The sequence below is a fragment of the Hylaeus volcanicus genome, chromosome 7, assembly GCF_026283585.1.
Source record: "Hylaeus volcanicus isolate JK05 chromosome 7, UHH_iyHylVolc1.0_haploid, whole genome shotgun sequence".
In the NCBI taxonomy this organism is placed as follows: Eukaryota; Metazoa; Arthropoda; class Insecta; order Hymenoptera; family Colletidae; genus Hylaeus; species Hylaeus volcanicus.
The window spans coordinates 22,535,419-22,549,167 of record NC_071982.1 but is presented as its reverse complement, the minus strand read 5'-3'; the positions used below and the strand labels follow the sequence as shown (position 1 = coordinate 22,549,167).

Sequence of the window (13,749 nt, the reverse complement as noted above, 5' to 3'; positions counted from 1 at the left end):
GAGAGAGAGAGAGAGAGAGAGAGAGAGAGAGAGAGAGAGAGAGAGAGGGGGGGATGGAGGGAGACAGAATAATTAAAACAGTCACGTGACTGACCTCAATCCAATTATACAAACGTTGTCCCTAGCGGTCAAGTAATTCTCACACTAATTTTTGTAAATTGTACATTAATTAAATCATCGTTCATGGACTGGCGTATATTGCGTACACAGTTCGTTTCACTTTTATTACATAATATCGTTACCATTGTCTTTTAACAAGGAAACAAGTAATTAGTGAAATTGTAAAAAATTGTGAAAAATTAATTTTACGTATCATGTATCTTTAAAATATCACAGACATTGCCAATCTTTTTTTCTTAATGGTTTCGAATCGATTAAATTACTTTTAAGATATAAAACAAACTGGAATCTAATAGTCATTCATACATACATACATACATACATACATACGTACGTACGTACATAAGTATATTGTATAGAATTTTGTAACCTTTATCGTAAATGTTTTCTTCTGAACAGTAATCACTGTTTCGTAACGATTGTGTTTTAAAATATCGATTACCACAGTGACCATCGTATATGGCATAATCATTCATTCAAGTTTCGAATGCGCGTTGATCAGAGTAACCACACGCGGGGTTTTGTAAACTGCGTGTATGTACGATTGTATTTAGGCGTGCGCGTGATTAGCCACGCGTATATTGTATGTAGGATCTCTGGCTGCATGTGCAAAGATATAGCAGAAAAAGCACGAGGAGGGAGGACATGTTACCGTGAGTTCGGTGAAAGGGGGCAAGGAACGCCGGAGTACAGAGTGAAATAGAGAATGGTTGGCGAAAGGGTGATGAAAAGGGAGGGAGATACTTGATCTCTGACGCACACATGTTGCATCCACGCGACGAAGGGCTCAGGCTCGGGCAGGCTTGGACTCTCATGGGCCAACCGGCACACGGCACACGGCGCACTCCACAATCCACAATCCACAACTCCGCAACTCCGCACTCCTCGAGAACGAAGCGCGCCAACAGTACGACTATTGCATTCGCGGGAAGATCGAGTTTTCGCACTCTGATAATCGAAACAGAACGTGTTCCGCATTCGAATACGAAAAATCAGTACGCACACGACGTAACTCGATTGAAGGAGAATCGCATCGTTGCAGCCAACGAGTCTTTCACCGACAGTCAATCGCGAACAATATCTAAATCGAGGTAAGCTTATTTCATTTACTTTTCCAATAATCCCGACGCAAGCATTCGTCGAAACAAAATTATACGTTTATATTTGTCGATTAGAGCTGAATAAATCAGTTTGCTTGAGGTTTCTGTACGTTTTCTTTTTTTCAAACGAATATAAACGACAAAGTAGTCGAAACTTGCGGTAATTTTGCACTTTCAACGAAAATCTAATTGTCGATTACTTATCGGTTAAGAGTGACCGAGTGAACGCTGGACGAAACGAGGAAAGTCGGAGAATAAATATCGTCTGTTGTTTATCTTCGCCCCGTCGATAATTATAACCGACCAACGGTTTATCGAACTGCGTATCACGTGTCGTGTCTTTCTACAGTGGTATACAGTGGTACACGTGCACCAGATACAAATTCAAATGGTTCGGGCAATGTTATGACTAACTGAACTTTTTGCTCTAGAATTGTCGGCCTGTGTATTCTACGATAAAGAAAAGTGCGTCTTTGAAAAATGATTAGTTGGTAACATTGTTCTACGTCTTGCGAATATTTTCTTCGATATACTTTACTTTACATTTACAGTATTTTCCACGATATTTCCTTTGCAACAAAAATAATTGTGTATCTTTCATCTACCGCTCGATGAAATTATTAACCGTGATACGATTAGAATTCATTGAAAAACTTACACCAACTACATTGTTTAAATATACTTTTGCTCTCGGCGATTCAAACAAGAGTGGCACGCGTGTTTGATTCTCGTTTGGCACCACTTTCGTTTGCTCTCGCGGCAGTAGCGGATCTAGACTTATCGGCACTGAAAACTAATTACTTTCGGGGGATAGATTTGCAACAAAAAGATCTATGATAAGATTCAATTATTTAATTAAAGAGAAAAAAAGAAAAGAAATTACAAGATATTTACACGAATCGCACTATTTTTCAAGAACCAAAGCAATTTCTCTTGTTTCTTCTCTGCTAGCGAGCAGTTGATCGAATTATAATAGAAACTTTGTTAGCTCCATAGTAGATTCGTCCCTGCCTTTCATCGTTAGCCGAGATGTCTGTAAGGTCCACCAATCCTGGCCCAATAAGAGCGTTAATCGAAGGCCGTTTTCGATTGCATATCGCATTTCTTGTCTTTTGTTTTCTTATTTTTTTTTTTATATTATTTATTAAACGGATAATTAATTACCAATCCGTCAAACCTTCTCAACGTAAATATTTCTTCGGTGAAATTTCGATCTAAACTAAGTTACAAATTATTGTTGAACAAGCAATTAACATGTATGAATATTTCACCGTCGGTTTGTAGATATCATATAATAGATTACATTATGCATCACGGCATTGTCGATTACTATGCGGGACCAATGAGTCTCGTAACGCACCGTACAGATTGTTTTTCCTGCACACCTTTGCAATTATGTGGATAACTACATATACATGTATAGCTTGTAGTTACATTCCAACCAGAGAATATTCTACAAGGCTTGTTATCAAGGTTACATCGGATATTATCTCGGAACATTGACCAAGATATTCGAATAATAGTAGAAACTTTAAATGCTGGAAGCGATCGTAAAATTCCATTTCATAATTTACCAATCACGACAAAAATATCAGAATTAATTCTTGCCAAAAAATTGTTCGTTTCATTTCAATGTTCAAGTCGACATACTTTACATCGGACTCTGATTGTCAGTTAAATGACATTTAAACGTTTGTTCCCGCATCTATCGGGGAATCTTGGCAGTTCTTGAAACTTGGAATTACGATGGTTTACTCGACTATGATATCTCGAACTTATTTGTAATTTGACTCGTACGTATCAGCCTTATCCACGGTCTTCCAGATGCGTAAATGTTTTAATACCATTCGCGATCATAAGAATGACGCGTGTGTTTCATCAGACTGACATAAAAAGATAATAAAATATAATTACAACAACAGCTCCTCATGCTATACGTGCGGTGTATACTACATATACATATATGTACGTATAGTACTTCACGCATGGTGCCCGAGGCAATATTTCGTTATCATATTGGATGAAAAGTTTACGCAATTGCTGATTTCAATATTCGTTACTATTTTAAGCAAAGTTTTATATTGTACATACATGTGTACATATGTATAGAGATACAAGGAAATAATCTTTTAAATTGTTTGTCTTTTTTTCTTTCTTTGAACAACAAAAAAGAAAAGTAAATGTTGTTCGTTCGTTATTCAGGATAAGAACGGTGACATCATGGCGCATCCAAAAAAATTTAGGAATTGCATGTCGGAGAACATGCTGACACTGTTGACGGTTCTCGGTGTTGTGGCTGGTGTAATGCTCGGATTTATTCTAAGAAACTCCAGAGACGAGCCATGGACAAAGCGCGAGATTATGTATATCCAATTTCCAGGAGATATATTTCTGAGAATGCTAAAGGCTCTCATTTTGCCATTGATCGTCGCTAGTATTATCAGCGCGATTGGTGGTTTGGATCTGAATTTATCTGGTAATGAATAACTAAATATTTAGTGCTTTCGGTCGGAAGAACGACAGATTTCTGATTATTATTCACGATGAGCGAACCGCGTAGGCGTACAAACAGGCGTTGTGTGTACTGGTATTTTCTGGTACGATTTTACTCGCTGACGCAAACAATTCAGATAATAAATATTTCAATTTTCAGCTTCCCGAATAGCTGAATACTTAATTTAAATTAATCCTCTCGAGGTAGCGACGCGACGTACCTATTATACATTCTACTATCAGCAAACATGACATTTACTTACTTACGGCTTATTGGCTCCAATCAACAACTTTATAAATTACACGTGAATTTTCATCGCTTCGCGTATCATTAGTTTATGACATTTTTAACGTATACAATATAGAAAATTACTATTAATAAAGACGGCAGAATTTTCATGAAATTTGATTTGTAGGAAAAATCGGCGTGCGATCGATTTATTATTATGCATCGACAACGATATCTGCTGTGATTCTTGGTATAATATTAGTTCTCATTATTAAGCCTGGAGAGTTCAGTTCGCATAGCTTAACTACAAATGCGAATACAACACCAACGAGGAATGTTACAACTGTAGATACGTTATTGGACTTGGTCAGGTATCAATTTCAACAAAAAAAATTGGTCCATTTTCTAATGACATTTTCTTATTTTCTTACGAATTTTTGTTTGTTTTTATCCTTTAGGAATGTATTTCCTCCGAATCTTGTACAAGCTTGCGTTGCTCAAGTATGTATACGTATACTATAATCATCGTATAATCATTTATCACATTAACCAATTATTGTTTTATCACAGTATCGTACGATATTACTAGAGCCAAAAAATACAACAGGAGGTAAATACTTATTCGTTTGGTTTCGATCTGTTTATCATTTATTTATCGTTATGCCGCTAATAAATGCGTCGATATAATTGGATGTTTCTCTGTTCCAGTAAATAGTATACAAGATTGGGAAATATCTCATCGGTATGACGAAGGCACAAATACTCTAGGATTAGTTATTTTTGGAATTGTCTTTGGCATAGCTCTCAGTAAAATGGGAGATGCTGGAAAACCTCTCTTAACATTTTTCGACACTTTAGCCGAAGCATCGATGCTTATAACTAAATGGGTCATATGGTTAAGTATCATAAGTATTGTACAATACGATACAATAATTATTCCATTAATTTCCATTTACTTTATGTTTTGAGCATTATTTTATATATGTATATAGGGTTTCCCCCATTGGTGTGTTCTTCCTTGTTACTTCGAAACTCTTAGAAATTGAAGACATTGGCGCTATTGTAGGACAATTAGGTTTATACTTCGTCACGGTATTACTAGGTTTGACTATTCACGGTCTTGGAAGTCTTTCTCTTATATTTTTCATTTGCACCAGAGAATTGCCTTTTAAATTGCTTGGAAAAATGGGTCAAGTCTTGGCCACTGCGTTTGGTACATCGTCAAGGTAAATTGAGTTTGTACATGAGTTTTATTCAAATTACGAATCACGTATCAGAGTATGCTATGCATATATAAACAATATATTTTCTATGACTACAGCACAGCTACCCTGCCAGTGACAATTCAATGTTTAGATAATATCGGCGTAGATCCTAGAATTACAAGATTTGTTGTTCCAATCGGTGCCACCATTAATATGGATGGAACGGCGTTGTATGAAGCTGTAGCGGCAATCTTTATAGCTCAAGTCAGAAATGTTCCATTGTCTATTGGCAATGTTATCGGTGTTAGGCAAGTCATTCATTTAGAATTATTCATTGTAGATAACGTTGAAAACACAAAGAAAATTCTATCGTAATATATTTGTTATAGCATAACAGCTACTGCGGCAAGTATAGGCGCTGCAGGCATACCACAAGCTGGTCTTGTTACGATGGTTATGGTTTTGGATACTGTAGGTTTACCTGCCGAAGATGTAACACTTATTATCGCGGTAGACTGGCTCTTGTAAGTATACCAGCAGATTATTTGTGATTTTTAATTAATTTACATACTATAAGATGACATATAATTGCTCTATTAATTTACAGAGACCGTTTTCGAACAACGATAAATGTTGTATGCGATGCACTCGGAGCTTACGTCGTCGAACATATGAGCAGGAAAGAACTTGAAGTAACTACAAGTTTCCCAGAAGAAACAATTGAACTAGCCAGAGTAAGGAAAACCGACGCATAATTTCGCTCTTTTTCCTTTTATTCCAATTTTGCCATGATATTATGGAAACACAATTTTACAGTGTTTATATTTTTTGTATACTTTATAGTCAATTATTTGTACTAATGTATACTCATGCTGGGTGCATGATCTTATTTTACATAGCGATCTATGCATATTTATATAATTGCTAAATATTGTTACCAGCAAGATACTTATTTAGAGATTTAACGGAAGAAGACAATCTGCATTCGTTTTCATTTTTACGAACATGTTAAACACATTGTTTGTTGTTTTATTTTTTCGTAATAATTTTATATTACAATTGTTATTATACATAAAATAAAATTATTATATAATTCATAATAATATGAAAACATTCCATATATTTATTGAATACAGCAAATATAAACAAATTATATTGGATATTATTTTTTCTTTTTTTTTTTTGTGTACTTCATTTCTGAACATATATAGTATTTATTATACAAATTTTATTAATAAAAGTTTTAAGGAATAATTGCTTGTAAATATACATATAGAATAGAAATGTACTTTTTTAATTAATATTGTGATCAATATTTTCGCATACCACGTACACAGTTTTTCTATATAACTATGCATTTAGAAAAACTTGACTCCTTTATTATCGTCAGATAAAATTAGTTCTGCTTTTTTATTTGCTTCCAATGTTTTAAGAGCTTTGACCAACACTTCTGTATCGAGCCCATGAAATTCTAAAAATACAACAAATTATTACTCCCAAATAACACGATGTTTGCTCTGAAATATATTTATCAATCCCTATGAAATAAAAGTGTAGTTTTCATTCAAACACATACCTTCGGTTATTGTATCTTCTCCTTGTGTTAATTCAAATAAGGTACATACAGATCCTGTAAGTCCTTTCTCTTGTGCCCAATTATAGATAATTTCACCCCATTCTTCTAAAGTATGCCAATAAACTAACCATCTTTCTTTAGACTTGTCTAATGGACTTGCATTTCCTGACTTTGCTAATTCTTCCAATGCTAGTAAAACAACTTCCGATGGTAACTTCCCTATCAGATATATTAAGAAATGATCTTGTAACCGACAAAAATGATATTTCAATTTACTATATTTACAATTTTGCTCAACTATTTCTATGCAAAGGATACGATTAATTGCAGAATTGTTAAATAACGGGCTTGAATGTACTTCTCGTATATCTATAATAGACTGTTTTGTAACACGATGATATTCAAGTATTAAACTTTTCCATGCTGCTAATTGTTTAGCTCTAATATCTGTATGAGGCTGGAGACTGGAAAAATGTACGAATAACACGAACATTTATAAAAAATATTTTATAATTTAAATATGAATTTACTAATTACATTTAACCTCTATATCGTTTAGAATGCATATTATTATTATTATTATTATTATTATTATCATCACTGTTAGTTTCATAAATTAGTTTTGTTCATAAAAAATTTCATTTTAAAAACCCAAAGAAAAATAATCGAAAATATAGAATTAACATAACCCAATGACACTTACGTGAAAAAAGGAGGAAAACTGTATTGCCACGGCCACTTTATTTCTGTCATTGTGATTAAACTGCCCGAAACACCAATTAATCGTATATAGATAAAAATAATTACACGTTTGTACACAAGTATTATAGAGTAAGGAAATTATGTGGCTTCTAATGGCCTAACAGCCTAACAGCAGCCTAAGCAAGCCTATATACATAGAGTATATTCGTGTTCGCGCTACCGTAATTTACCGTAGCTTGAAAAGTAAAATTTATGATTTCTCATTAATCAAAATTGACCCACACCAATCGAGAACTTATCTGCGATCGTCGAAGATAGAACATATGTTCTAACAACTAACAATTTTCTAAACTTATGTTGATTGATTCCACCTCTTCAGAATGAATTTCAATAGGAACAAAAATTGTTCTTACATGTTTCATTATGCTCTACATGTATACAAAACTTAATTTAAACCAGGATTTTCAGGTCTACGCATCGTACCGTTCTATTAATAAATCAAACTTGTATTTATCGGTAAGTAATCGGTAATTATTTATTAAATGGTAAATTTGTACAAATGTAATAAACATAATGTTACTGGGGTATATAATTGTAAATAACAATCGTCATTGAGCCCTAAAATTCTTATAAATAATGATGTATTGATTTTGATAGTACACTCCTTCACTTTCAAAATCTCTGTATGGTCTTAAACTAGAATATGGATTTTGTTCAAAGTATGTACATTTTACATCTCTATCCAAAACTGCTTCCAGTCTGATTTGCTCTTTTTCTGCTTCTGATAAAGTGTAAGATGTTAGAATAAGCGGACAATTTTGTTTAGTTATCATTCGCAAAGTATACGTCCATGTATCCATCTCAGATTTAAAGTTTTCGCATTCATGAATTCCAGCATTGTACCCAATAATAAAATTTGGTTTGACGTAGGAATTACCAGTCGTATAATTCTCGTAAAGCATGTTCTGCATTTCGATTGCAAGTTGCCTGCCGTTGTATCGACAATTTTTGCAAAGATTTATCGGTATAGAACCTGGAGACAACTCAGGTCCTATTAATACAATTGATATCATAGTGGTATTAGGTAGCCAATGCAACAGAATTTCCCAAAGTTCTATACCATCGATTTCTATCGCATTAGCTGCAATAATATGAATAATTATGTTTTCCTCCTTAAAGAAATATTGTAATTTTTGTGTTGCATAAAGAAAAGTTAAAGGCCGTGTAAGGTATTCTGCGTTAACCATCATTTCTTCTTCCATTGATAAATTTGGATCTTTTTGAGCTTTAATGTATTCCTTTATAAAATATTTCATATTTTGTGGCAAATTTACATGTCTTGTACGATATGGTACTTTTAATTCAGGTATTTTTCTTTTGTGCAATATCAAAGCCATATCTAATGTAAAAGATAATTTCAACAGATAACAAATGTTATCGTGCATTGTATCATTTTTATGCTTTGTACAAAAACTGGCATTTGGACAATTAGGGCAGTCCTTGAGCTCTTTCATATTCCGATTATGGCATACCGCGCACGATTTAAGAAATTTAAACATCTGCTCTTCGTAGTATTTTAATTTTCTAGGAATCTTCATTGCTACTAGTAACATAAAATTCATTTTCATCTGGGCCCATTTTTCCATAGAAAGATCTTGTTTATTACTTAAAAAGCTTGACATTCTATTATCTAGGAAAACATTATGCACTGCATTGCACAAATCCTTGTGCTGCGACCAATGTTCTCTTTGATGTTCCTTGGAACAATAGGCGATCATTGTACAATTACCGCATCTTTTTAAAGAAACACCTTCACCAAAACGTTTACAAACATGGCATACATTTGTATAAAAAAAGTAGTTGTAGTTGAACACCATTTCAGTGTTGAAAAGATTGTATAAAAATTGATAAGTATCAAGTATAAATTTATCAAAATGTAACGATTACAATTTGTACGAGTTATAAACATTGTATTTTTTTTCGCACTGTGGTATGATGTACGCGATTAAAAATCATATTAAATAAGATTACTTTCGTAATTTGACGTTCAAGTTTTTTAATCATTATATGACATGTAGATTTAACATTTTTTAAATCAATTTGAATTATGCTGGACATAAGCGTAAGATAGCGGAATCACAGGCGGCACTAGTAGGCATTGTATTTATACTATAGGCATCACACCATCGCACTTCATATTTAGCGTATCGGTGAGCCTCAACACATCGCTATGAAAATGCCATGGCGCCATCAGTGGGGAAACGTCCAAGTTTGTAGTAAAAGTAATTCCTACTGCAAACACTAGATGACGCAACAAACTTACTTGTTTGCTTGTTTGTTTGTTTATTTATTTATTGATTGATTTATTTTGGGTGCATGGGTATTTTCCCACATTGCACCACTATGTGTTACATCACGCAACAAACTTGTTACATACCGACATTACAGTTTTCGATTAGTGGTGACGCCAAGCGGTGAATAAGCGAACTAATTTTCAGAGTTTGGTCAGCACCATCTACCAGTAAAAAAAGGAACTAATCGAGGACAAACTTGAGCGTTTTCCCGATAGAGGCGCTGACCAAACTCCGAAAATTAGTTCGCTTGCCCGCCACATGGAGTCGCCACTAGTCCAAGACTATAATGTCGGTACGTAATGCGTCATCTAACGTACGCAGTAGAAACTACTTTCACTACAAACTTGGGCGTTTTTCCACCGATGGCGCCATTTTTGAACTTTTGTATTGCCATCTGCAGTGTAAAAGGGAAACTTTCAGTGCACTTAAATATTTACCGTTTTCTTTGAAATGCTTGATACATAGTCGGTGAATCTGAGACGTAAATTAACGAAATGCATCTTAACTGAACGAAACGTATAAATAACGAGTATCACGATTCTGCAATATTTCCTTGTGTGTAAGTTATGGTTTCTCGAAACTTTGAGAGTATTCGACAATCCTAACCTTAAACTCGCGTTTATCTGATAACGAACTGAATTGTTTGAATTATCTTTTTGCAGGTCTATCGAGGAAAATATGATTACCTTGAGGGGAAAACTAAAGAAAGAAAGTGAGATAGCAAGCGCAAAAAATAGAGATTATAATAAACGCATATCTGTCCGTGATACGTTATTAGTCAAAGAGGTACAGTGATGTAGGGACGTATGAAGTTATTTTGAAGATATCGAAATAATGGTAACTAGACGACGCGTTATAGGTTTGTTAAAGCTTTTCATTATTCTTAATTTGTTTAGGTTCAAGAAATGGAGCAAACATTACCTAGCACTTGCAGAGTTACATTTAGCGATCCGCATTGTTTGTACGAATTTACATTGTTGATCGTTCCCGACGAAGGGTATTGGAACGAAGGTCGATTTTACTTTCAGATTTACGTACCCGAAGATTATAACATGGCTGTAAATATATTGTTTGTGTATCTATGTAAATACGATAAATTGTACCTGAAAAGATATTAACAAAGTATCGTTTTAGCCTCCAAAAGTTAATTGTCTAACGAAATTGTGGCATCCCAATATAAGCGAGGATGGCGACGTTTGTCTTTCGATATTGCGTCAAAGTAGTATAGATGGAATGGGATGGGCACCAACTCGTAAGCTTAAAGATGTCGTATGGGGCTTGAATTCTCTCTTCACGGTAAGTTTTTAGGAATTTGTTATAACAAAGACTCTCAGTGTCTCTTTATAACAAACTTATCGTCTATGTTTTAGGATCTTTTAAATTTCGATGATCCTTTAAATAGAGATGCAGCCGATCTCTTTGTGAAAGACAAAGACTCGTTTCGGAGTAAGGTAAAAGATTACGTGATGCAATATGCGAAGAGATGATTCGAATTAAAGGATACTATTATAATAATATAACTGTACATTAATTAGTTTTCTGACTCTGACAAATACTTAAAAATTCAACTTGAAGATTCTTTTTCGAAGCTATATCAAATCAACTCGTATTTAATACTTTGCAACTAGTCTTCTTATTCTAGGGAGGTTACATTTGTTATCTTCAGTTTTATCAGACGTATGCAGCTTTAAATTGTTACGGTACTTTGTTGCAGTTACGCGTTATACCTTTGCGTTTAATTAATGGTATAGAGAACGAGGATAAAGATCGTTGTATATTTGTACAATATACTTATCCTCTTTATAGATCATTGTCATGATGCAAGATACTGATTTTGTAAATAAATTTCATACTTAATAATAAGACCTTTTTATCCCAATGTTAATAGAGTTTACATGTGCGAAGGACATTTGAACTTGAACGACCATTATTTTAATTATTTGTCATTTATTGGTGATTTTATTAGAATATAATCATCGTTTTTGTACAATTTCGAAGGGTTTGGTTTGTACCTTGATTCGTTAAAACATGGTACAGTGTGTGGTGTATCTTATGTTACGTTTAAATACCGACAGATTGGTTCTTTTTTTTTCTTTACTCGTAAATCTTTGGAGTAATGTATGAACAGATGTTGGTATCCGTTAAAATAATTAAGAGTTGTAACAAATAAATAATAACAAAAAAGAGAACAAGATAAGAAAGCTCTTGCACGTTTACTGTCTCCCTTTGGTTACTTTCCCTTGCTCTTTGCAAGGCTGACTAGATATGTGTGTGAAATTTGACAGTCACGTAAAGTAAAGTAAAGTAAAGTAATGTAATGTACTGTAATGTAATGTAATGTAATGTAATGTAATGTAAAGTAAAGTAAAGTAAAGTAAAGTAAAGTAAAGTAAAGTAAAGAAAATTGGAAAATCGTAGCTTAATCATAGGTTATCCGTTAGAACGTGGTGAGCAGTTCTTCTTGTATGCTAGTCGATCTAATAAGCTTTTGCGTCGAACCTAATAGACTTTCGCTTGCTAAACTTTGACTCTGGGATGCTAGTTTCGATTTTTCTTCGTGGTATTGTTCGTTGTATTCTTTCAGTCTGTTGCCTAAAAATACGGCCCTTTCGCGTTTCTTAATCATAAAGTCTGAGAGCTGAAGCCATCTGTGTTCGTGACACTCTTCCACCAATGGTCTTTTGCTGTAACAAGAACGTAAATGTAAAATGTAAATGATCGAAATAAAAATATGTGAGTAGGGGGTAGATAATTGGAAATAGAAGAGAATCGGTGAAGGAATTGATACGAACCTAGGTGCCCGCTTAAACACCAACATAAGGAATCTGGTAGCCTCTTGGGTTAATTCCTTGTAGAGATGTTCGAATCTGTATCTGACGAAGAGAATATTCTGCCTGGTCTCGTCGGGATCTTTACCGCGAAACGGTGGGATACCAGATAACAGAACGTACATTAAAACACCAACCATCCAGACGTCCGTTTGAGGATGAGCCGGTTCTTCGTTATATATTTCGGGTGATCTGTAGTCGGGGTGACCAAGTTTTGGCACCGAGGTACCCAACTTGCTGACGAATCGAGCAGAACCCATGTCGACCAGTTTTATTTGGACCGATCTAACGGTGGACATGACCACGTTGTCTGGTTGGATATCGAGATGCGAATATCCTCGCCAGTGAAGGTATTGCAAACCGTCCAAGATCTGAGAAATGGCGGTAGCCACGCAGTTCTCCGTGTACTCGTGTCTACTCGAGAAATAGGTGAGAATGTCGGCACCTTGAAGCTTCTCTAGGACGAACATCGCGACCGTGGAACCCGGCGCCTTGTACGCAGTTTCCAGTAACGCTATCCTCTCGTGTCTCAATGAACGGAGAGCTTCGAACTCTCTGTTTACCTGTTTCTCGGTGTTTGCGTTCAGCTCGAGGATCTTGGCGACTATCACGCGGTCCGTGGCCTTGTCGACGCCTTTTACCACGGCGCAGAATTGACCTCTATGAATTTCCGAGATGAAGCTGTACTTGCTCGATAGATTGGTCTCGGTCGACCATTCGATAGGGTGATCCTCGATGGAATAATCCATGTGCGGTTTGTCCTCTTCCAACATTATCTCCTGTCCAGCTTCCGTTAGCTCCTGAAGATGCCTCATAGCTCTCGTTATCTGAACTTTCGGGCAACCCGGTGGCCTGGTCTTTATCAGTTTCGAGGGGATGCCTTTCTCGCTCCATCCGATGCGGTTTCGCGCTGCCAGACGAAAGTTGTAGCTCGTGTCTGGCTTCAAGTCTCTTACCAGGAAAAACTCGTGATCGATGTTCGAGGCAAGGTCTATCCAGTCGATGGAGTCACCTTCTCGAATTTGAAGGTTGTAGCACAAGACTGGGGAGTTGCCATCGTATTTCGGTTGTTTCCAGCGGAGCAGTATCTCGTTGTCCGATACATCGGATACCTGACAGTGTAAATACCAAATAGTGTATTC

General features: G+C 35.4%; 6 protein-coding genes across 16 annotated transcripts in view; 2 read left to right on the top strand and 4 right to left on the bottom strand.

Annotated features, from left to right (window-relative positions):
* LOC128880083 (splicing factor Cactin) overlaps positions 1-1,098 on the bottom strand; it is a 12,314-nt gene extending 11,216 nt beyond the window's left edge. The window contains exon 1 of the mRNA XM_054129779.1: positions 883-1,098. Within this exon, the coding sequence (XP_053985754.1) occupies positions 883-1,098 (216 nt within the window). The remainder of the gene's footprint in view (positions 1-882) is intronic.
* Positions 979-6,307, top strand: LOC128880069 (excitatory amino acid transporter 1). Its single transcript, XM_054129763.1, has 10 exons — positions 979-1,211; positions 3,423-3,696; positions 4,130-4,313; positions 4,401-4,443; positions 4,513-4,552; positions 4,651-4,837; positions 4,935-5,168; positions 5,264-5,455; positions 5,537-5,671; positions 5,755-6,307. The coding sequence occupies exons 2-10, from the start codon at positions 3,441-3,443 to the stop codon at positions 5,900-5,902; spliced, it is 1,419 nt and encodes a 472-aa protein (XP_053985738.1). The 5' UTR covers positions 979-1,211; positions 3,423-3,440; the 3' UTR covers positions 5,903-6,307.
* A 91-nt stretch (positions 6,308-6,398) lies between these two features.
* Positions 6,399-7,760, bottom strand: LOC128880079 (vacuolar protein-sorting-associated protein 25). The gene is made up of 4 exons (XM_054129776.1): positions 7,427-7,760; positions 7,042-7,187; positions 6,724-6,942; positions 6,399-6,618 (listed from the first exon to the last, which is right to left on the bottom strand). The coding sequence occupies exons 1-4, from the start codon at positions 7,474-7,476 to the stop codon at positions 6,506-6,508; spliced, it is 528 nt and encodes a 175-aa protein (XP_053985751.1). The 5' UTR covers positions 7,477-7,760; the 3' UTR covers positions 6,399-6,505.
* Positions 7,761-7,920: 160 nt separating this feature from the next.
* LOC128880070 (uncharacterized) lies at positions 7,921-9,603 on the bottom strand. The gene has a single exon (XM_054129764.1). The coding sequence runs from the start codon at positions 9,300-9,302 to the stop codon at positions 8,034-8,036; it is 1,269 nt and encodes a 422-aa protein (XP_053985739.1). The 5' UTR covers positions 9,303-9,603; the 3' UTR covers positions 7,921-8,033.
* A 578-nt stretch (positions 9,604-10,181) lies between these two features.
* Positions 10,182-11,981, top strand: LOC128880215 (NEDD8-conjugating enzyme UBE2F-like). Of its 2 annotated transcripts, none has more exons than XM_054130044.1 (5): positions 10,182-10,338; positions 10,442-10,565; positions 10,676-10,837; positions 10,914-11,075; positions 11,150-11,981. In XM_054130044.1, the coding sequence occupies exons 2-5, from the start codon at positions 10,458-10,460 to the stop codon at positions 11,264-11,266; spliced, it is 549 nt and encodes a 182-aa protein (XP_053986019.1). In that variant the 5' UTR covers positions 10,182-10,338; positions 10,442-10,457; the 3' UTR covers positions 11,267-11,981. The 2 variants fall into 2 exon arrangements, with proteins under 2 accessions (XP_053986019.1, XP_053986020.1); XM_054130045.1 differs by having other exon boundaries at positions 10,192-10,338; positions 10,442-10,616.
* The window catches only part of LOC128880212 (obscurin), a 38,793-nt gene continuing 36,750 nt past the window's right edge, over positions 11,707-13,749 (bottom strand). For all 10 annotated transcript variants that reach the window (XM_054130034.1, XM_054130038.1, XM_054130035.1 and 7 more), the window contains 2 exons: positions 12,572-13,719; positions 11,707-12,463 (listed from right to left, as the gene is read on the bottom strand). In XM_054130034.1, the coding sequence (XP_053986009.1) occupies positions 12,217-12,463; positions 12,572-13,719 (1,395 nt within the window). In that variant the 3' untranslated portion in view covers positions 11,707-12,216. The remainder of the gene's footprint in view (positions 12,464-12,571; positions 13,720-13,749) is intronic.